We start from the raw sequence: 20,546 nt of genomic DNA, 5'->3' as shown, positions 1-20,546 counted from the left end.
GATAGATCTCACATGTCTACTAACTCTATTTCACATTTCTGTGTACTCCACGAAAATCAAGACACTAACTGAGGTAATCTTATATTTCCCGAGGTATAACGTAGAATCTAGAAACAAAGAATTACAGGAAAAGACGAAACAGAATCCTATACTCCGCATGTGACTCCTAGTAGACTCTTCCCAACACTTAGATAATTTTTCCCTATGAATCTGGAGCCTAAGCTCTGATACCACATTTGTCACGACCCAACCTATGGGCCGGACCGGCACTAGGACCTGGGCCAGCCTAAAGCCCCCGAGGCCCGTAGTAAGCCTTAACTATTCATTAACCCAACTCTAAGGCCCATTTGGGCCCAATATCAAGAAAACAAACGGACAGAGTCCGGCCATAAAATGGACTTTCCAACGGGGAGTTTTCGACTCACACGACCTGTATAAACAATAAACAATCCATTGGGGAGCTCAGCTCACCCTCCACATACTCATCAACATAATAATAAATGGGAGCTCAGCTCCCTCATCCAATCCATCAAACAGACTTAAAATATTAAGTTTACAGGTCCAACATGAATATAATATTACAGACCAATTTCAAATAATTACTGCTAACACATGCGAAAATTCTAGGAGTAATTAAAATTACACAATATTGATAAACAACCTGCGAAGTAAAAAGCGAGTTAACCTGAACAAAATATCCTCCTGTGGCTGTAAAAATTTTTGAGCAGAGTGGCGTTCGACTTCGAGAGTAAAATATCAATCTTAACTATAATCTCTATAACTATCTGAAACTAATGCAACCTGTAGAGTGAAATGCAACATACACAATATTTTCACATCATAACATCAAAAAGGTAATTTGGAGCACTCACACACCCTGTAGTATCAATCATAACATATGGGAGCTGATCCCTATCTGACTCTCTTAAATCCAACTTTGGTGCTAATTACTCAAGCTCGGACTTCCACTTAATAACCAAATCGAGGGTCCCAGCGAATTACTCAAGCCGTAACTACCCCTCGAAGGATCGGGTCCCAGCGAATTACTCAAGCCGTGACTACCCCGTCCTATCCATAGTCCACACCACATCACACGCACGCCAACGCACGCACACTGCTCCAAATTACCACAACAACATCCATGGCACATCAACAGTTATGAATGCAACATAAATCGTGCCTAGAGTTTAACTACATAAATATATGCATATAAGTGATGCATGGGCATGCTTGAACATATAATAATATCGAAATTACAATTAAAATTAATATTCTACTCACAGACTTGACGGTGGTCACTGAGGCGGCTGGGCGAAGGAAGAAGGCTGTCCCTGCTCACCTGACAATTTTTATTACAATCATTTAATAAATTTGACTCAATACAAATAAAGAAAAAGACCAATACGTCCTAAGTCGTGCCGAAAATCCGGCAGAGTCTCCCCTATACCTAGGACCTACCCAACCTGCAAAAGGGCTCAAAACACACTTCTATATCCACAATCCATATATCCACAACTCAATCACATCACACAGCCCCTCCTGGGCCCATCAAATCAATCATTCATCACAATATGTAAAATTTCAATTTAGTCCTTATAATTGATCATTTTTGCAAAAACTGCTCAAATAAGCTCTAAAAATTATAAAACTCTGCCCCGCGGTCCTTAGAAATATTACTAAGCTATTGCAAAAAGAATCGTAATTTTCTAAGCTACCACGAATATTTTATGGATTTTCAATCCTATTTAAGCACTAGAAAATTACGAAAAAGAAATGTTCGGGTTTACCTTTGCCGATTCCGACTTGAGGCAGCGCTCGATGCCCGACAATGGTGGGGTAGCCAAAACCTCGATCCAATTCAAGACTTTTCCAGAATGGTCTGTTCGCCGGAAATTCACAGATCCGGACAACTGTCGAATTTCCGCGAATTGAGGATACCTACACGAAGCCCAATAATAATATATAAAAATCAGGGGTGTTACACTTTAATTGATATATAAGGATTATAAATGAAAAAATGGATTAAGAGCAATAGCAATGCAATTACTTATGGTGTAGCTTTAAGCATAATCTAATTATGTTTGCGAATAAGATTTACAATTTCAAAGTTTTATATTAAAATTATACTTAAATAACAAATAATATTATATCCTTATATATTAATATTATATATATTTAAATAGTATATATTGTAAAAGTGATATGGTCTATAAACCAGTTTGTAGCATGTGTTGAACAAGGTTTTCAAACTCAATTCGGTCATTAAACTAATAAAGATAGAGAGTTAAGGGTTTAAAATTCAATCGAGTTATATTAATAAATAAATATTATATGATTAATAATAATATTTATATTATAATTAATAATTTTACACATTTTATAAATAATTATTAAAATAAATTTAGTTAAGTTTTAAATATTTTGTAGAAAATAAATAAAATTTAAAATGATATTATTTAATTATTTGTAAAAAATTTTATAATAATAAAATTTATTCGTAATAATGAAATATAAATATTAATATATTAAAATTATATAACACAATAATTATTAAAATTTTATCTATTTTTTAGTATTTAAAAGATAGCAAAATAGAAAAATAATTTAATAATTTAATTTAACATATTAGTAAAATAAATTATTGATATTATTAATTATTTAAATTATAAGTGGGTGAAGTTAACTTTTTTTTTTTAAGGTTCATAATTATTAATTATTATATATTAATATAATTTAATAAAAAAAATAATTTATAAAATAAATAACTTTTATATATATATATATATATTGTATTGAATCTATAATTAGTTACAAAATATCTTTTGAGGTGCCAGGATCGAATCTTGGCGCCTCCTCTCTACATTTTTTTTTTCATTAAAATGTACTAATTCGATTGCAATGCTTATTTTAAATTAATCAGATTTTTAGTTAGTTAGTTATTTGATTGGTTCATACTGATTTAATCCGATTATGCAATATTCAAATTTAACACTTAAATCGAATCAATTATTGGTCTGACTTTCAAGTAAATCGATTTGACCAATCAGACCGATTCAATAATCAAGACATGCATGAGGTATGACACCAAAAATTACCTTCAAGCCATTAAACTTTTCTATAAGGATATATTAGTCATAAAAATATTTCTTCTCATTACTCCTCATTAATTAAGGGTATAATTAATGCATTTGAATTGGCTCAATTTGAGCCATTTAGCACTAATGAAGGTGGGGAATGCATGCACTTACCTCGATTAAGTTTACATACTAACTCCTATTTAATAGAGTATCACCATGTATGAAAGTTTAGATAGAGTTAGAGGGCAAAATGGCCCTGTAATATTTAGAGTAGGTTTCAGAGATGTCATAAAATGTCTCCCATAAAAGGTCATAATTGCTCTAATTTTTCTTAAAATTGTAGTTATTGAGAGTCTAATTTGTGTAAACTTAAAATAGTTACATTGTCATAGACTTATGACACGTTTATGGTGGGTAGCTAACCTGTGCCTGATTAACCAGTCAAGCACTTTATTGCCAAGTGGAAGTGGAGTCTCCATGAGAGTGATGAGACTTTCCTATAGCATTAAATAATTAAGGTCCATTAAGTATAAACCATACTTATTTACGACTAATAAGAGACCTAGTAATTGTACATTCGTGTCTTTAAGTTTCCGTTAATGCTTATATGGATTATTCCACTATAAAATATCTACTTTTATATGTGGTGTCCATCTGAAATATCGATTATTTTTATATTGTATTCCTCAAAAAGTTAAAAGAGAGAATCTTCAAAAATAAAATAACTAGTACAAGTGTTTGATCAAAATGTTCCCTAATTATCCATGATTTTGTAATTAAATTTGCTGAGTAACGTGCTCATGAGAGTTCAATTATATATGCCTATATTCATTTATTGTAAGATCACACCAACTAAATATCAATATCTAGATCAATTACACAATGAAGCTCTTGCCCAGAATTGTGCGCTACAACCTGGCTATGCAAAGAGGAATTAGTTGAAGTTAAGGTTCTCAGTGGAGTTTGAGGGTTAGGAGGACAATAGAAGACTAAGAAGGAATGAAGTGAAGAGAGGGAGTGAACAAAGTTGCTTATGGTTTTGGGGGGAAAAACGAAAAAGAAATGAAGGCACCACACAAAGGCTTAACGTTTATCAACCCATATTAACGGTCTCTCATCCTAATAACTTGAAATTTTTACCCCATGGGAGGCAAAGAAAATAATTTTATTTTTTGACAAATTAGTGAAAAAAAATATGTTATGGGTCCATAAATTTAGAGGCAAGTGAATTTTATATTGATATAATTTTATTTATTACGTTCATGTTCAGTTTACTATTGATGACAAGCAACTAGTTCAACTGCTTCACAATTAGTATCATGGTGATATGTAATGCAAGATAAATTGAGTACATATCTGTTTAATCAGCGAAATTGGGTTGTTCTAGACATGGAAAAACTGCAGCTAAAACCTAAAATTGAAGAACATACATGCAGTTCTTTGTAATTAAATCTTATGCACAAAGGGAACATAAAAATAAGAAAGTGTTCACAGGAACCCTATCAATTACATCCTCATAAACAAAATGGGTGAAAATTGTGAAGCTACAACCTCAGCAACCTCGAAATCAAACCATGTCAAAATAAACTCTTTAAAAGATCAGCTACTCATCATGGTTTCAAAGAACTAAGACAGCAAACACCTACACCAGGTGAAACAACAAATTTGGTCCAAAATAGAATCATCAACTCTTTTTATATATAACATGATATGCGATTATATAACTTACAAAACATATACAATTCACATTGACACAAATCACTTAAAAAAGTCGTTGCAGCTGAAAAAGAAGCAGGCTACTCCTCTCAAAACATCCAATATAGTAACTAAGGAAATTCAAAATATTTCCCCCACTTTAGAGTTAGTAAAAACCAGCTGTTTATGACTCAACTGAGATGTCTTCGTTTGTCTCCTCAATGATCATGTCAGGAACCGCTCTTGCTGTAACATGTTCCTGTTTAGATCTGTCTTTGGACTTGTGAATGCCATTCGTGTTCTGTTTACCATTCTGAACCTTTGTTTTGGCTATGACGGCGATATTCAAATCTTCTTTGTGATAACCCAAGCTGTGTCGATGCCGAGCACAATGTTTCCCCACCTCATCTTTAGATGACTGGATTGCATCACTGCAGCTCTTTCTCCGGTTTAGTTTTGGTGACACTGGCCGAGTCAGTGGCAGCTGGCAACAAATAAATATACACAAATATATCATTATCCAACAAATGCTGCCAGCAGAATTTATACCATAAACAACCATGCATTCATATTAGCTCTAAAATAAAGAGTATGGTCAAATTTTTAACAGTTCTAAATTAGGAGGCTGGAGACACTGCAGCTGACAGCTTTTATTCATTATTTTATTAATCTATCTACTATTTTGAAGAGGAAAGTCAGGGTTGATTTTATCAAAAGAACTGTTCAACCTAAAAGCCTGAGCTTCTACTTGTAGGTAAGGACACCAAAATACACTTTTTGAAATCTGACAGATTTTGGCTTCAAAAATTTGTCCCTAACCTTGAAACAAGTTATATGCCACTATTCCTAGCCTTTTTGACATAGCCACTAAGACTAACAACTGCCAGCTCAAACAATGTCCAAAATTCAGTATAGAGGAAAATATTCTATTCCATTTCCATTCCAAATAAATCCTACTTCAAAATATACAAGTTTCATTAACTTCTCAGGAATCCTATATGTCCAGTCCTTGCTGTTCTTCTGTGAAAAGTGATGGCTTAACCAGCTTCACATGCATCTTCAATCTTTAAAACTCATGCAATACTGAGAATAATCCTGATCTGAATACCTTTTTGAGTTCAACCTTAGGTGGAGGTGGTTCATAGTAGAAACTAGGAACGGGTTTTGCTTTGACCACCATGCTCTTTCTAAGCTGTTTGATGGCTGCTTGTTGCTCTTCCTAAAATAAAGAAGAAAAGTTTAAGACACACAAACACACATCATATAAAAGATGCTAAAGGAAGCAAATCTACCTTGGACCTTGCCTCAGCCTGATTCCGCTCTGCTTCCAAAGCTAGGTGCTTTTCTTCGAGTTTTGAGTAAAACTGGTGAACAATAATAAAGGTAACTAGCTTGTGAGATCAATATGAATGTGTTGATAAAGAAAAATGTTTGAACATGCTTCACATAATCATTTGACCAATAAAATACCTCCTTTCGTCTCTCTGCACGTTCAGCAGATCTAAAGGTAGGAGCTGTTCCAATGGTTACAGATTTAACAGTTCTCACTGATGCAGCAGTACTGGACATAGCTAAGGACTACTGATCCAGAAATGAAAAGGCCAGAGTTTACATGCAACACAAGTTTAAATAAAGCCTTTCTTTTTCCTTTTAACCCTCCTTTTGGCTAATAAATTGCCGTAAAAATATGCTCAAAATGTAAATTGCTTAAACCAGAAAAGGATACGAGGATGCGACAGACCAATTATCTTCTTCATCAGGAAGCTTCTTATTATCAGGGTGCAATGGTTTCCTTGCTGTAGAAGGTGAATTCAGCTGAAGGAAATGGCATAATTTTAAGATCAGTGCCATACCAAATACAAATACAAATGCAAATACATCACATCACTAATTCAGGGGGGAAAGAAATTGATTAATCTTTCTGAATTCAATCTATGCTTCAGCCCAAACAAATAACAAACTTCAAAGGCCAATGCAAAATTGCAAATTATGTTCTATGGCTATAGTTACTATTAAGGCACACCAGGGCAGTATAGTCACACTTGTAAATAAAGCTGAGTATCTAGGTTTAATTATATCCAACATCAAACAATTGTGTGAAGTTTCAAACATATTATTACCCAAATGAGCAGTCCCCTGTGTCATAAAAGTTCTAAACAAGGTTCTCCAAGTCAAGTACTAGCCCAAAACAATTTAACAGCCACTCAAATGCATACACATATAAGTAATAAATTAAAACCACCAGAGAAAATGGGGGAGAAAAATGTCAAAAATGGCAGGTGCATTGGTAAGAAAACAGTGAATCTCACTTGTACCTCTAAAAATTATGTTCCAAATATTTGAAAAGAAAATTTCATCCGAAAAAGGTTCTAGATTAAATATAAGAACTTTGCAGAAAATCATAACAGGAAACAGCATGTCATTTCCAGTTGAGAAAACATCATGTGCTGACTAAAGTTCATTTCAGAAAACTTTCAATTTTCCCATTCTTGATCTCTGCCACACAATTAAGTTGGAAACCTCTAAATTCATTGTCATGCATGGCACGTACAATCTATCTCCCAATCCCAAAGTCCACTTATATATTTATAGCAATCTTAATCAAATCTCAAACAGATCAATTGAGATCTGGTGAAGGCTCTCCTTGAGTGAATAATATAAGATCAGCAACCCTTGTGCAAATAATGGAAAGCACAGCGAGTTGGTGACAGCATTTACAACAAAGCTGTTAAGAACTTCAATTACCTGTGAATTCTTCGTAGCGATAGGGGAGCTCAAATTATTCACGTTCGTTGAAGTGTTCACACCAGCGCGTTTTTCAGTTGCCAAAGCAAATGGCTGTGGGACAGTATGATGCCCCCATGCATTTCTGGTTCCACCAGATTTCGAAGCAGGGAAGCTGAAATTTTTATCCTCGCTTGACTTCTCAGCACCAGGTTTTTCATTTTTAGCCTCAGATTGGTCAGTATCAAAATTTGTGCTTTTGACACCAAGAACGTCTTGTTTCTCGTTATGGTTCTTAACAACTGAATCTTCAGCACCGCATTCCTTCTCCTTATAGTCCTTTGCTTCAACACTATGTCCTGAAGTTTTAGGAAGAGCATGGACTTTATCATAAGAGACACCATTTGAGTTCACTACAACACCGTTCGGCTTCCTATCCATTTCTTAATCTGTAAGTTCCCGTCCCATCAAATTGCAAAAATTGCAATATTCTCAGAATCCAAATGCTTCACAAAAGCAACATGTTTAGCTCATAAATTGATAATAAACTACTTTTTTTTGCGGCAAACAAATAAAATAAAATAAACAGCCTATAAAACAAAAGTTTACGATTTCCATGAAATGTCAAGAGGTCAAAAATTGCTCTAGTGGCTATAGTTTAAAACAAATAGAAACTGCCAAGTCACCTTTAACACTTTTATCCATAATTAGAAGCCAAATAAATCTCTTTATTTAATTAAGTAAAAGATAAACTAAATGCAATTTTAAGAATGAAATTAGAAAATATTTATTGAAAGCCAACCGGATGAGACTTGAAAAGACCAACAAGCGGTCAATTCAAGTTGAAAACAGAAATCGTTAACAAAAATCTACCGAGTACAGGAGCGCAAGTAGAACTGCTAGATCATGACAATAAATTAAATTATAACTTAAAGAACATCAAAAACTTGTTTGAAATGCACAAAGCCACAGCTAAACATAAAGAAAAAGATGAAATCTTGCTGGCTACGCTTAATATACATAAAAGATAATAGCCGGAAAGGATCAATTACTCCAAAGGATGCATAAATAGTTTGTACAATACCACTAAGGTGATCTTATTTTTTTATCTACTTTCACAATTTCATGTCAACAGAAGTGTTTTATCACATGCACATAAAATGATCTTAATGTCAAGTGATATTTTCTTTATACCATATTATTTTCACTATGTTCCCATGAAAAATTCCAGAAGAGAATTAAAATATGCAAAGATGGTACAGATCAAACCAAAGAAATTATGATTAAATAAATTAAGAAACAAAAAGAAGAAGATTAGATTCGTAGAAGGTAAAAAAATAATAATAATTGAAGGATGAAAAGGCGAAGTTCAATTACTGGCTAGCACCCAAAAATAACTTAGTTAAACACCCAAAAACCCAAAATCCTTCCAAACTCAAGAAATGAATGAAAAAACCATGAACGCAGACCGAATACACCATTAAAAAAAAGGGCCAGAGAAAGTAAGGGGAAAAAAAAACACAAGAAGAAAAACCAAAACAGCAACAAACAAAGGACCTAACTTCACATCCAAACAGATAATTCCTCAGCACCCAGAATAATATAGAGTGAGAGAGTACTTAAACCACCAAAAGAAAATCATTTCCAATGAAGAAATAGAACACCTCAAAAATTACCCAAAAAGGAGGGCAAAGCTCATTTATAAGCCAACAGTAAGCTCAAATGGGAAAAGGAAAAGCTAGCCAGAAAGCAGAAACCCAAAGGAAGGCAATTCAAGACGCAGCACCTCAGAAACAGACAATCAAAGATTAAATAAACAACCTTACAGATCGAACCACATTGCTTTTGTTCAAGAAAATAGAGCCATCGCCAAGAAGAAACAAACCAAAAATAGTAAGAATGTGATAAGATTTCTTACAATTCCGGTCCGATCTGAGAGGATCCTGAGCTTCTCTCTTCCTCTCTCTCTCCCTGTTTCTCTCTCTCTCTCTCTCTCTCTAAAAATGAAAAAAGAAGCAAATATGTTTTCTGTGATTTTGCACTTTAATAGCGAGAGGCTTGAGAAAATTTTATGGTGCGCTGGTGGGTTTATTAACATGATAGAGCGGTTTTTTCAGTTTTGACGGCGTTATATAACTGGAGGTGGATTATTTGCTTATTTTTGTTTAAATAATGTTACTTTATTTTATTTAAAATTTTATAATTTTTTTAGAATTTTTTATTTTATTTTATATATTTAAATAAAGTAATTTTACTGGATGACAAAATTAAAAGAATATTTAGACTCTAATTAGATAGGATATCTTTTTTAATTCAATTGGTATCAGAGACTCGTTGATTTTAGATTTGCTCTTGAGTTCTCGGATTCAAACGCCTGCCATATGAATGTTAAGCTCTGCGCTCAAGTATAGCGTAGTGGATCAGTATTAAATTTATCGAGTTAAGAGAATATTTAAACCCTAATTGTACAGATATCCTTTTCAGTTCAATAATAATTATTTCACAAAAACATATTTTAGTATTTTAAATTTTTTCCATTTCATTCTATTATTTTGTGCTAATATTATTCTTAAATTTTTTAAATCAAATTTCCTCAATCTTAATTTAATGAACAATAAATTATTTATCATTTATTCTTTTAAAAACTTATTATAATAATAGGTGTTAAAGGTTTATGTTTCCAAAATTAAAATTGAGTAAGTTTTATATTACAAATTAAATGTTTAAATATAATCTCATTACATTGTGTTGAACTTAAAGATAATCATTAAAATTTATCTTTTATTTTATTTATTTATTTTGAATTTATCACAAGTAAATTTGATTTTTTATTAGATTTTATTTAAATTCAAACTCAATGATTTTATTATCTTAATTGAGTTAAATTAATTAATTAAAATTGATAAAAATACTTTTAGAATTATTTAAAAATTTAGAGAAAATAACATTGACTTAAATTTAAATCATGGCCTTTGTGTTAAAAGTTTGTATATGTTGAATATTAAAAAATAATTTAATGGTAAAATTAGTCAAAATATGAATTATTTTTTCTCTCATTTTATTTTTTTAATAAGACACAAATATAAAATTTATAAAAATATTATTTATATTTAAAAAAAGAAAAACAAAAACAAAAAAACAAAGAAAGCTTTACATGACAAGACTATACACTAGAAGCAACTAATACTACGACAGTAGATGAAAACTATATATTCGACACAAAGATATTACACTTTGATTTGATGTCTACCAAAATAAATAAATAACAATAATATAAAATTTTATAATTAAATTCATTTATAAATGCATCAAAAATTGATAACAATCATAATTATACAAAAATATATAAATTTAAGAGTTACTAAAAGAATTGAAGGCTAGAATAATTTCATGGTAGGCAGTTCGGTTAAAGAAAAACTATGAAAGCATTCAATTTGTTAGAATTTGAGTCTTAATTGGTGAACCAAATGGCATTCAAATCTCGCAACCACAATGTTTAAGTGGGTTGGGGGATTGTGATGACAAGATAATTAATTATTTAATGAATCTCCAGTAACTTGCAATGATCAATTTACACCAAGAACTTGAAGGATGATTCAAATTTCCTGACAGGATATTTGCTGCTTTCAATTTTAAGCTGGTAAATGCTAGCCACCATAGTCAAAAGCATTGGTCAAGTGTCAAATCCATTTGAAATGAATCTGTGCGAATTGTTTCTTAGATTCTGAGAAGACATTTTCTGATACCATTTGCTTGGATGCCGGAAAAAAGAAAGAAAATAAAGCATTCTCTCATTCCTCAAAGTAATAGCCAACACTTGTGGATACTGCTCACACAGGCCACAGCACTATAAAGACACCTCTATTATTTTGAAAAAAAAAAAAATTATAATCTATCTACATGAAAAAATAAATTTCTTTTTCATATATAATTATTAGGGTGGGGTTAGATATATTTTTTTTAATTTAAAATTTTTAAAAAAATTGGGAATTGATGATTATAATATTTTAATATGTAAATAATTTTTTATTTTAAATAAGGATATTGTTTAAAAGAAGTTTTGGAGCGGAGGTGATTGATGAGAAAGACTCCAAACTCCATAACCCAAACGAAACGGCATTTGAAATGGGTTGAAGTTTTGCCCAATCTTTTGAATATTCCCACTTCCCCACCTGCATAAAAGTCAAAAAGCATTCAACCGATTCTTTGGAAAATTTTTCCATCTCTTTCTCCTTCCTCTCTGGTATTCGTTCTATTCAATTCAATTCTACCTTCTTTTTTAATCCAAAAACTTGTCCTATCACCATTTATGGTAACATTGACAATTTTTTCATTAATTATTATGATATCCTTAAATTTTATTAAAATTAATTATTAAAATTTCATTTACTTTATTAAAAATAATTAAAATATAAAAAAATTTTAAAAATTATTTTTTAAAAAAATATTTTCATAAAAATTAAATTTGAAAAATATTTTTTGAAGAATTATTTTTTAACAAAATATTTTTTTACTATTTAATTATAATATTAAATTAATATTATATATTTATAAATATTTTTATAATTTAATAAAATTATCAGAGTTAAAAAATAATTTTTACGTTGATTAATTTTTGAGTATCTTAAAAACTAAAAAAATAGAAAATATATTATGAGAAAATATTTTTTATAAAATCAATAGAGTATTAGTATATATTTTTTTAAATCTAATTAAAATATTTTTATATTTTATAAAATCTTGCTCTTTAGTCATTTTATTAAAAAAAATTAATAAACCTTAAATTTTATACTACGTAGATCACATATTTTTAACTATTTATACTATTTAATTTCTATAATAATTAAACCAAAAACAAATTTAGTGCTTTTGTTATATTTCTATTAAAGAAAACGCTAATAAACTTATTTTAGCTCAAATAAACTAAATAGTAGAGGCTAAATAATATAAATGGTTTAAATGATAGGAATTAATTAATATAAATATTTAAAACTAAAATAATTTAATTAATATATTTTTTAATAAGAAATTAAAATTTTAATGTTATAAAATATAAAGAGGTTATTGAATTTTAAAAAAATTAAATAATTAATTTTTACAAACCACAAGAAAAGAAAAGAAAAAGGAAGCAGACTGTATTTTTCAGCAAATTGTATGAAAGGAATGGAGTACAACATTTGAATTGTGGAAGCATCTCCCAAAGGAGATTACAAATGGACCCATTTGGTTTCATTTTCAGATAGAAAATAGAAATCAGGGGACCATTTCATCATGCTCCAACATTGGCAAATATGAGTGTTCATGGCGGTGACCCTGTGTGAGGTATGAGGAGGAATGAGTGAAGGAGTGATTGGCGGCAACTTTTTTGTATGAAGAAAAGTGAAAATTTCCAATCTTTTTATATTTAATTATTATGCAAATTCTTCCATGGAAGTGAAAGTGGACCTCTTCAGGACCTCACCATTCACAATAGATGACTACACGTTGCTTCTATTTAATTATATATTTTATGAATTTCTTCTTATATAGGTGTTGTAATTTATCCCTAATAATTTAATTGACTTTTTATTCTTAAAAATATAAAATTATAAAACCTTTAAATCAAATTTATTTATTTATTTTGAGATTTTACCTTTTTTTGTGAGAATTGTTAAAAATGATTAAAGTTTTATATTTATAATTATTAATTAATATAATTAAGGTTTTTTTTTATGAAAATGAAAAGAAGGATTATGTTTGCAAGTGGGAATAGAGGACAACTTTTGTGGGGTAATGGGACAAGCACTTGAAAACATGGAAAAATAGAACAAGTATATGGCATTAAGTGGCTGAGTGACATGAACCTAACCCTTTGTTGACTTATTTGGGATCTTTTTGGCCTAGACTGTCACACTTTATTTGAAGCAATCAATTACCTTACTAAAACCATTTAGGGTTAGACTAATTGTCCAGAGTTACAATGAAATTAATAGTATGTATTGATTTAAACTGAGAAATCTCTCTTATTCATTTATATTTTATAAAAAATATAAAAATTATTATAATATTTTAGGATCACATAAAACTAGCATTAATTTATAAGAATGTGAGTCATTCTTATAATATTAAAATAAACAATATATAATTATTGAAAGAGACTAAATGATCTCTCTATAGCAGAAATTTGACTTTGTTTTGTTACAAAGAAACTTAGGATATAAGCAATTTATTTGTTCTGCCCAATTTTTGGTTTAGACTAATTGTAAACAGTCAAAACTCTCTTTCTTTCAACTATTAGATGTCCTATCTCTATTAAATGAGCTCACAATAACTTGAAAAACATAACAACAAGATTAGACCTTTTCTATTATATATTATTAGTTCCACCTTCTTATTGGGTTGTCATTTATCCTTCATCATTCAATGGGTGTGAAAAATGTCAATTATGTGATTTTAATTATTGACTTTTTTGCTTTTTTTTATTTAATTATTTATCTAATTGTGATAAAAATAATTAATGTCAATAATTAATTTGTAATTTTTTTATGAAATTTTATTTTTTTGTGTGTAGTTTTCTTGTGATTAATTTAAATTTTTTTTTTTAAATAGAGAGATGTTTTAATCGGAAAAATTAATGATGGGCCATTTTCTGATTATCCAATCTTAATCATTTAATAAGTAGAAACCAGATAAATTTGCCTATAGTCATCCTAATTAATTATTGTCTTTGTCGAAGACTAAGATGTGATTAAGAAACGCAAGCATTATATATAATAAGGTTACGCAACATGTCATCAATCATTTCATATTTGCTAAAACAGCCAAATTAATGGTGGTTAATTACCAACCATAACCTAATTAAATTCCTCATAAAATGATGATTTCCCAATAATTTTTCATAAATTACTAATAAATATGATTATCAAACGTATTTAGTATGTAATTGTACAATCTGAACAACTAATTAATTCATATTAATGATATGTCAAACTCATTAAACTTAAAGCTTAACTAGCCAATTAAAAGATAATCTTATTGATTTTTATTTACCTTTAAAATATAAAAAATAAAGAAGTCTGAAATTCAAATTTATTGAACCTTAATTACTGTTAAGGTAATCATTCATAGACTTTGCCTTTTCAATTATAGCACTCTTTTTTTTTTGTCCAAAGAATTATAGCACTCATTATCTGAATATTCAAAGCAAATAGCATGGCGGGTGACAGTCTATACAGTAATGTATTGGATTTAAGCTAACAATTTCATGCATAAAAGCATGAAAAGTTTAATTAGAGGATAAGCTATTAACTAGCCATAATAGATTCTTAAGTAATCATTATAATATAGCTTATGGGTTTTGGTTGTTAAGTTGTTATGTTCATCAAGGTCAACAACAACCTGGTGATGCAGTTCAATTTTTAGGTTTTTAGATTAAGTTCAATTGGCTTAAGCCGATTAAGCTTAACTCCCCTTATTTATATTTTCTTTTAACTTATACTCAACTTGGTCTTAATAACCAAATAAGGATGGACCATGAACGTATAACTCAATTATTGTCTTCAACCAAAGCTAAGATGTCTCAGAAGAACCAAAAAGACTAGTCAAAATCAAGCATTCCATGACCATCCATGGGATGGAAAGGAATAATTTGTGATTATTCTTGGATGGGTTTTTTTTAATAATTAATTTAAAGAAAAAAAAAAAAGAGAATTTATATAAGGGGATAGCAGTCTCATTCCATAGGAAACTTCATGACATGTTGTTCCACCTAACTCCATTATATATATGCTTCAAAATTGAGCCGTATCTGTTGCATCATGCACCTCGTGGTGGAGCCTTTATCAAAGATACTTTATATTTTCTATTATTTACCTTGTTTTTTTTTTTTTCGATTATTATCTAATCATGCGGTCCACACGCTTATGTATATAATTTTTCTTGAAAATATACTTTATAATTTAAAAAAAAATTATTAATAAATTTTAACTCTGCATTCATCTCTGTAAAATCCCTTAGATCAGAACTTGTTGAGCTTTTCTTGCCAATAAGGAATATAAAATTTTGTATTAAATATAAGATTTTGATAAATTTTAATTTATTGATATAGTTTTTAGGTGGAATTAAATTTAATTTATTTTTTTATATAATATCAGAATTTATCCCATTTTAATATTTGGTCACTCGTAAATATATTTATCCATAAATTTTATATTTTAAATGCTTATATTTGGACATCGACATGTGAAGTAATATTTATTTTTAAGAAAAAAAAAATAATTAAACTTAGTCATTGTATTAATTATCCAATTTGTCACAAAATTATAGTAATTAATTGAAGTTAATTATAAATCTGATGTTCAACAATAATCATATAATATTGTTGTATTATTTTTCCTCTCTGCATCACATTCATGACGAAGCTTAGCATGATTTGACTTAACTTTTTTTTTTGTAAGTTTCATCAATATCTCTTTTGGAGATGACGTGAAGAGAAGAAGGGTTACCATAGCTTTGATGAATCTGAACTGATTTGGTAAAGTATATCTGTTATATATTCAATTAATTAATTAGAAGTGCTTATTAAAGCTTATTCATTTCAAATCTGGCTTGTTAATTACTTTCAATCTTGAATTTTTTTAAGAAAGAAAACTTTTCAACTTAATATTCGTAATAAACAAGGAAAAAGTGATTACAACCTACACGCACTTGAAAAAATACACAAAGGACTTAAAGTCACTTTCTCTACTAAACTAGTATATAAGGCTTAATTTCAGTATTGTATTTATTGAAAACGTGCAATTTAACTTTTTATCTAAATTGATTCATAAATTTTAGTTAGTTCAATTTAACACAAATCTTTATTGTTGGACTAAATAAAAAAATTTAAGCATAAAATTCAATCAATTGAACTTGTTGATTTAGTCTAAATTAAAATTTAAGTTTAGTTTAGTATGACGTTATTAAAATTATCATGTAATTATAATTATATTACATATTTGATTATATTATTTATTAAAAAAATTGATATAATAGAATAATAATTATATAATGTAATAAATTATCCTTAAAAATAATATAATGACCATTATATAAATAAATGGATATAATTATAATTATTTTTTTATTTATTGTCAATATTATTAGTATTATCACTATCTCACTACTACTGTAATTATCACTACTAATCTACTTTGTCACTGTCTCCACTACCGCTTGATTACCGCTATCATCATTTAGCTATTGTCATTACTATTACTAGCTGGTCACTACTACAATCACTACTTTTACATTGCCATTACCACTTAACCATCACTAACACTCAATCATCAATTACTTATTATTAACGGTATAAATAAATAAATTGCTAAAAAAAGTATAAATAAATTAAATATTAAAAAATTATACATTACTTATATTTTTATTTTTAAAAGTATAATAATATAATGACAGTTATATTACACTATAATTTTAATCTAATTACATAATTAATTATATTACATTATATTATACTTTATTAAATGTTACATTTACTCAAAAATTTTAATTTTGAGCTGAATTAAGTTTAAATTAAATCTTTTGGGTTAATTTATAATAAAAAATAATTAAACTTTATAATAAAAAATAATTAAACTAAGTGAATTATTTTTTTTTCTTCAATAATATTCGAATTATGATATTTCATACTTACCCACAAGGTTGTATCCCTTGAGAAAGAGCTGAAAAAGAATGGGAGTGAGCCAGCCAGCCACCCATTAATTAAGGTTCAAAGAACTCCCCGGCAACTTTGTGTTGATAGATCTTGGTCTAAAGAATTTATATGTTGTGTGACCTCTCCGCATAAGATGGGGCTTAACGCTATGTTTGGGAAGGAAAAAAAGTGAGAGGGGAAAGAAAATGTGAGGAAAAAATAAGTCTATTTTTTATTGTTTTGTTTGAATTAGATAGAAAATAAAGGAAAAGAGAAAATATTAAAAAAAAATAAAAATATTTTATCTTTTTTTTATTTTTCTCTCCAAGATGAAGAGAATGTGAGGAAAATATTTAAAAGTATAAATATAATTTTATATTTAATATATATTTTTTTAAATTTAAAAATAAAATTATAATTTTATTATTCATAAAATAAATTTTTTTTAATATATTTTTTCTTTCAATCCAAGCAAAGAGGAGGAAAATAATTATTTTTTATTTTCCTTCCCCCTTGAAATGTTTCCAAACATAATGTAAGGGCGGGGATGTTCCTCCAACACTTGCATTTCTTTTACCTTTTTTCTAGGTGTCACTTTGAAAATGACCATCCAATAGATAGGATTGTCCCCATTTGATTTGCACTTGAACCTCCACCTTACTAGTCGTGCCATGGCTTACTTGCCAGCTACCTCATTCACCGACATTTTTTTTCACACGTGTGTGAAACATCCCTTGAGCAATCCAATTTGTTCTCAAAAAGCCAAGCCAATGCCAATTCCATTCCAACTTTCCCTATTTGAATATGGTATCCTGTCTGTCTTCTTCAATAATTGAGAACCAATTTTTAGAATTTAATCAGTAAATATAATTTTTAGATAAATTGTAGTTATATTATTAAAAATACATCCCATTAATTAAAAAAAAATATAAATATGAAATATAAATGACGTTTAAATATGAATATTCTATTAAAGATCCATTCACATAATTGAGATATCATTTCAATGTTGTTTCTTTATATAAATATTAAATAAAGCGGGTGAGATTCAATAATGGAACTCATGGAGGGAGATAGACAGACACTTGGCAGTGAACAATTGGCTTCACATTCGCAGGGAGACAAGAAAAGGAAAGCTTGGGCCCAAAACTCCAGAAATGTTGAAGTCTATGGCATCTAAAGCCCATTTTGGTTCAGGCTTGAGCCTTGGAACACTAACAATGGTTATTCTTCAAATCGTCAGGGGCATATTCGTCATTTGAGTTAAAGAAAAAGAAAAACCAAGCCCGTCTAATTCTCTTACCACGTCAACAGCCATTGAGAAATCAACACGTGTTGCTGTCTTATTAACCACCGAGTCACCACTCGCGCCCCTTTATGAAACCACCACCATTTATAACGGTCTCACCCAACAATCGCTTCTCTTCGATAAAACGTTCCCGCTCTATAAACAAGAACTAGAAAAGGAAAAACTATTTTCAGATTACGAACAAGAAATTCAGAGAAGGAGAAAGCTATAGAGAAAAGATGGCGGTGGAGACTGTAGCTCCTGCACCCTTGCCAACACCGGCAACCGCACCCACTGGAACTCCCACAGAGATATCTGTCGCTGCTCAGGCACAGCAGAAGAAGAATAGGATTCAAGTGTCCAACACCAAGAAGCCACTCTTCTTTTATGTCAATCTCGCTAAGGTTTAACCTTTTTCTCAATTGGGTACATTGCCTTTTTGCTAGTTTTTGTAGCCTTATAGTTGAGGCGCCTGCGTTTTTGACGGGGTTCCTTCGTTTTCTTTGATTTTGATTAGATAACTGACAAGAATTAAGTACTACACCTCAAAGTTCTTTCTTTAATTTGTGTTTGTGCCATCCCATCCAGTTATTTTTTTATTCTGCAATGTGGAATCAGATATCATGTTTAAATATTATGTAATCTAATTGGAGACAATTTTGATCATTTGCTGGCACAGTGATTGTTATAATATTTCTTACATAGTTATGCTTCTTTAGATTGCACATTCCTTGGATTTTCTCTTTTACTTTGAAATATTTTATATATATATATATATGTGATCTGTTTTCACAGAGGTATATACAGCAACATAACGAGGTTGAGCTTTCTGCCTTGGGCATGGGTACGTATGTTGTTCAAAGTCATCTCTCGTTTTTTTTAGGTTGTTATCCATTATGTTGTCTGTGAAATCCGTTTTTCTGAAAGAAAAATAAAAGAAAGTTTGTCATTATGGTTACTAAATTTTAATTCTATTTTTATTTCCTGACAGCGATCACCACCGTTGTCACAATTGCTGAGATATTGAAGAACACTGGATTAGCCACCGAGAAGAGTATGATTCCCCGGCTTAATTCTAACTTTGACAATCGTACCAAGATAGAGATTGCTATCATTAATTGATATTTTTTCCTTTTGTTGGGCGGGTCTCATGGTAATTAAACTTATTAAATGAACCTCGTGGCCAAACCATAAAATATAATTAGGCCTATGCTCTATCAGGAAGCCGGAGTTACTGAATGAAATATATATATATTACCGAGCAACAACTTTGTACTCGCGATATTATTAAGCTGCTGATTTTTTTTTTCTTGAATGAACAGAAGTTTTGACATCCACAGTAGGCATGAAAGATGAAAACAAAGGAAGACTGGTTCAGAAGGCAAAGGTATATGTATGTTTGATATCTTTGCAGGGGTGTTAATATGGTTTAGTTTGCTTGTTATTTGATTTCTGGTTTTATTTATTTATTTATTAATTTTCCCTTGATTTCTAGATCGAAATAGTGTTGGGGAAGTCTGAGAAATTTGACAGTCTGATGCTTGCTGCAAATACAACCCCAGAGGAGGACTCCAAAGACAAGGACGAGGAGACACTAAGGAGCAGCAATGCCTGATATCAATCCCTGTAGTTATAAATCCACAACCCCCCTCCCCCTTCCCCTTTGTTCTGCCTAACAGTGATAAGTAGGAAGGATATACAGATTGGTGTTTTTTTTTTCCCTCAAAATGGTTATGGCATAATGGAGCCAGTTGCACTTTATATGCACCTCTCTACAACTCTCAGAGTTGTTAAACTGTTTCTTTCTGCATATATATCGTTTATGCTTACTGCACTTAAGTGCCTAATTATAAGGAAATTTTACCTTATTTTTTACAAAGATCATCTTGTTTACTGCTTTAAGCTCTCTTGTTAACCAGATTTTTTGGGTTTAATCATAAAACAATGTCATATATGTTTATATGAATAAGAGGGTTGCGTTTGTGCTGTGAAGCCACACCAATTGAGAGGTTGGGCAATAGTATATTAGCAGAAATGTGGAGAACACGAGAGTTTAACATTTTTCTAATAATGGCATTAACTCGGTAAAAGGTTA

At 30.1% G+C, this 20,546-nt stretch overlaps 2 protein-coding genes across 4 annotated transcripts; one reads left to right on the top strand and one right to left on the bottom strand.

The window, feature by feature from the left end:
* Positions 1–4,741: 4,741 nt before the first annotated feature.
* On the bottom strand, positions 4,742–9,569 carry LOC110662550 (protein WVD2-like 2). Of its 3 annotated transcripts, none has more exons than XM_021821553.2 (7): positions 9,415–9,569; positions 7,518–8,002; positions 6,499–6,587; positions 6,243–6,333; positions 6,065–6,136; positions 5,881–5,991; positions 4,742–5,256 (listed from the first exon to the last, which is right to left on the bottom strand). In XM_021821553.2, the coding sequence occupies exons 2-7, from the start codon at positions 7,935–7,937 to the stop codon at positions 4,957–4,959; spliced, it is 1,083 nt and encodes a 360-aa protein (XP_021677245.2). In that variant the 5' UTR covers positions 7,938–8,002; positions 9,415–9,569; the 3' UTR covers positions 4,742–4,956. The 3 variants fall into 3 exon arrangements, with proteins under 3 accessions (XP_021677245.2, XP_021677247.2, XP_021677246.2); XM_021821555.2 differs by having other exon boundaries at positions 7,518–7,945; positions 9,415–9,563; XM_021821554.2 differs by lacking the exon at positions 9,415–9,569 and adding an exon at positions 9,318–9,336.
* A 9,006-nt stretch (positions 9,570–18,575) lies between these two features.
* On the top strand, positions 18,576–20,330 carry LOC110662509 (uncharacterized protein At2g34160-like). Its single transcript, XM_021821484.2, has 5 exons — positions 18,576–18,855; positions 19,247–19,295; positions 19,443–19,505; positions 19,774–19,838; positions 19,947–20,330. Exons 1-5 carry the CDS (start codon positions 18,691–18,693, stop codon positions 20,064–20,066), a joined length of 462 nt encoding a protein of 153 aa, XP_021677176.1. The 5' UTR covers positions 18,576–18,690; the 3' UTR covers positions 20,067–20,330.
* Positions 20,331–20,546: the final 216 nt, after the last annotated feature.

The sequence above is a fragment of the Hevea brasiliensis genome, chromosome 3 (assembly GCF_030052815.1).
Source record: "Hevea brasiliensis isolate MT/VB/25A 57/8 chromosome 3, ASM3005281v1, whole genome shotgun sequence".
Taxonomy (NCBI): domain Eukaryota; kingdom Viridiplantae; phylum Streptophyta; class Magnoliopsida; order Malpighiales; family Euphorbiaceae; genus Hevea; species Hevea brasiliensis.
Note: the sequence above shows the minus strand (reverse complement) of the source record. Positions and strands in the feature narration are given on the sequence as shown.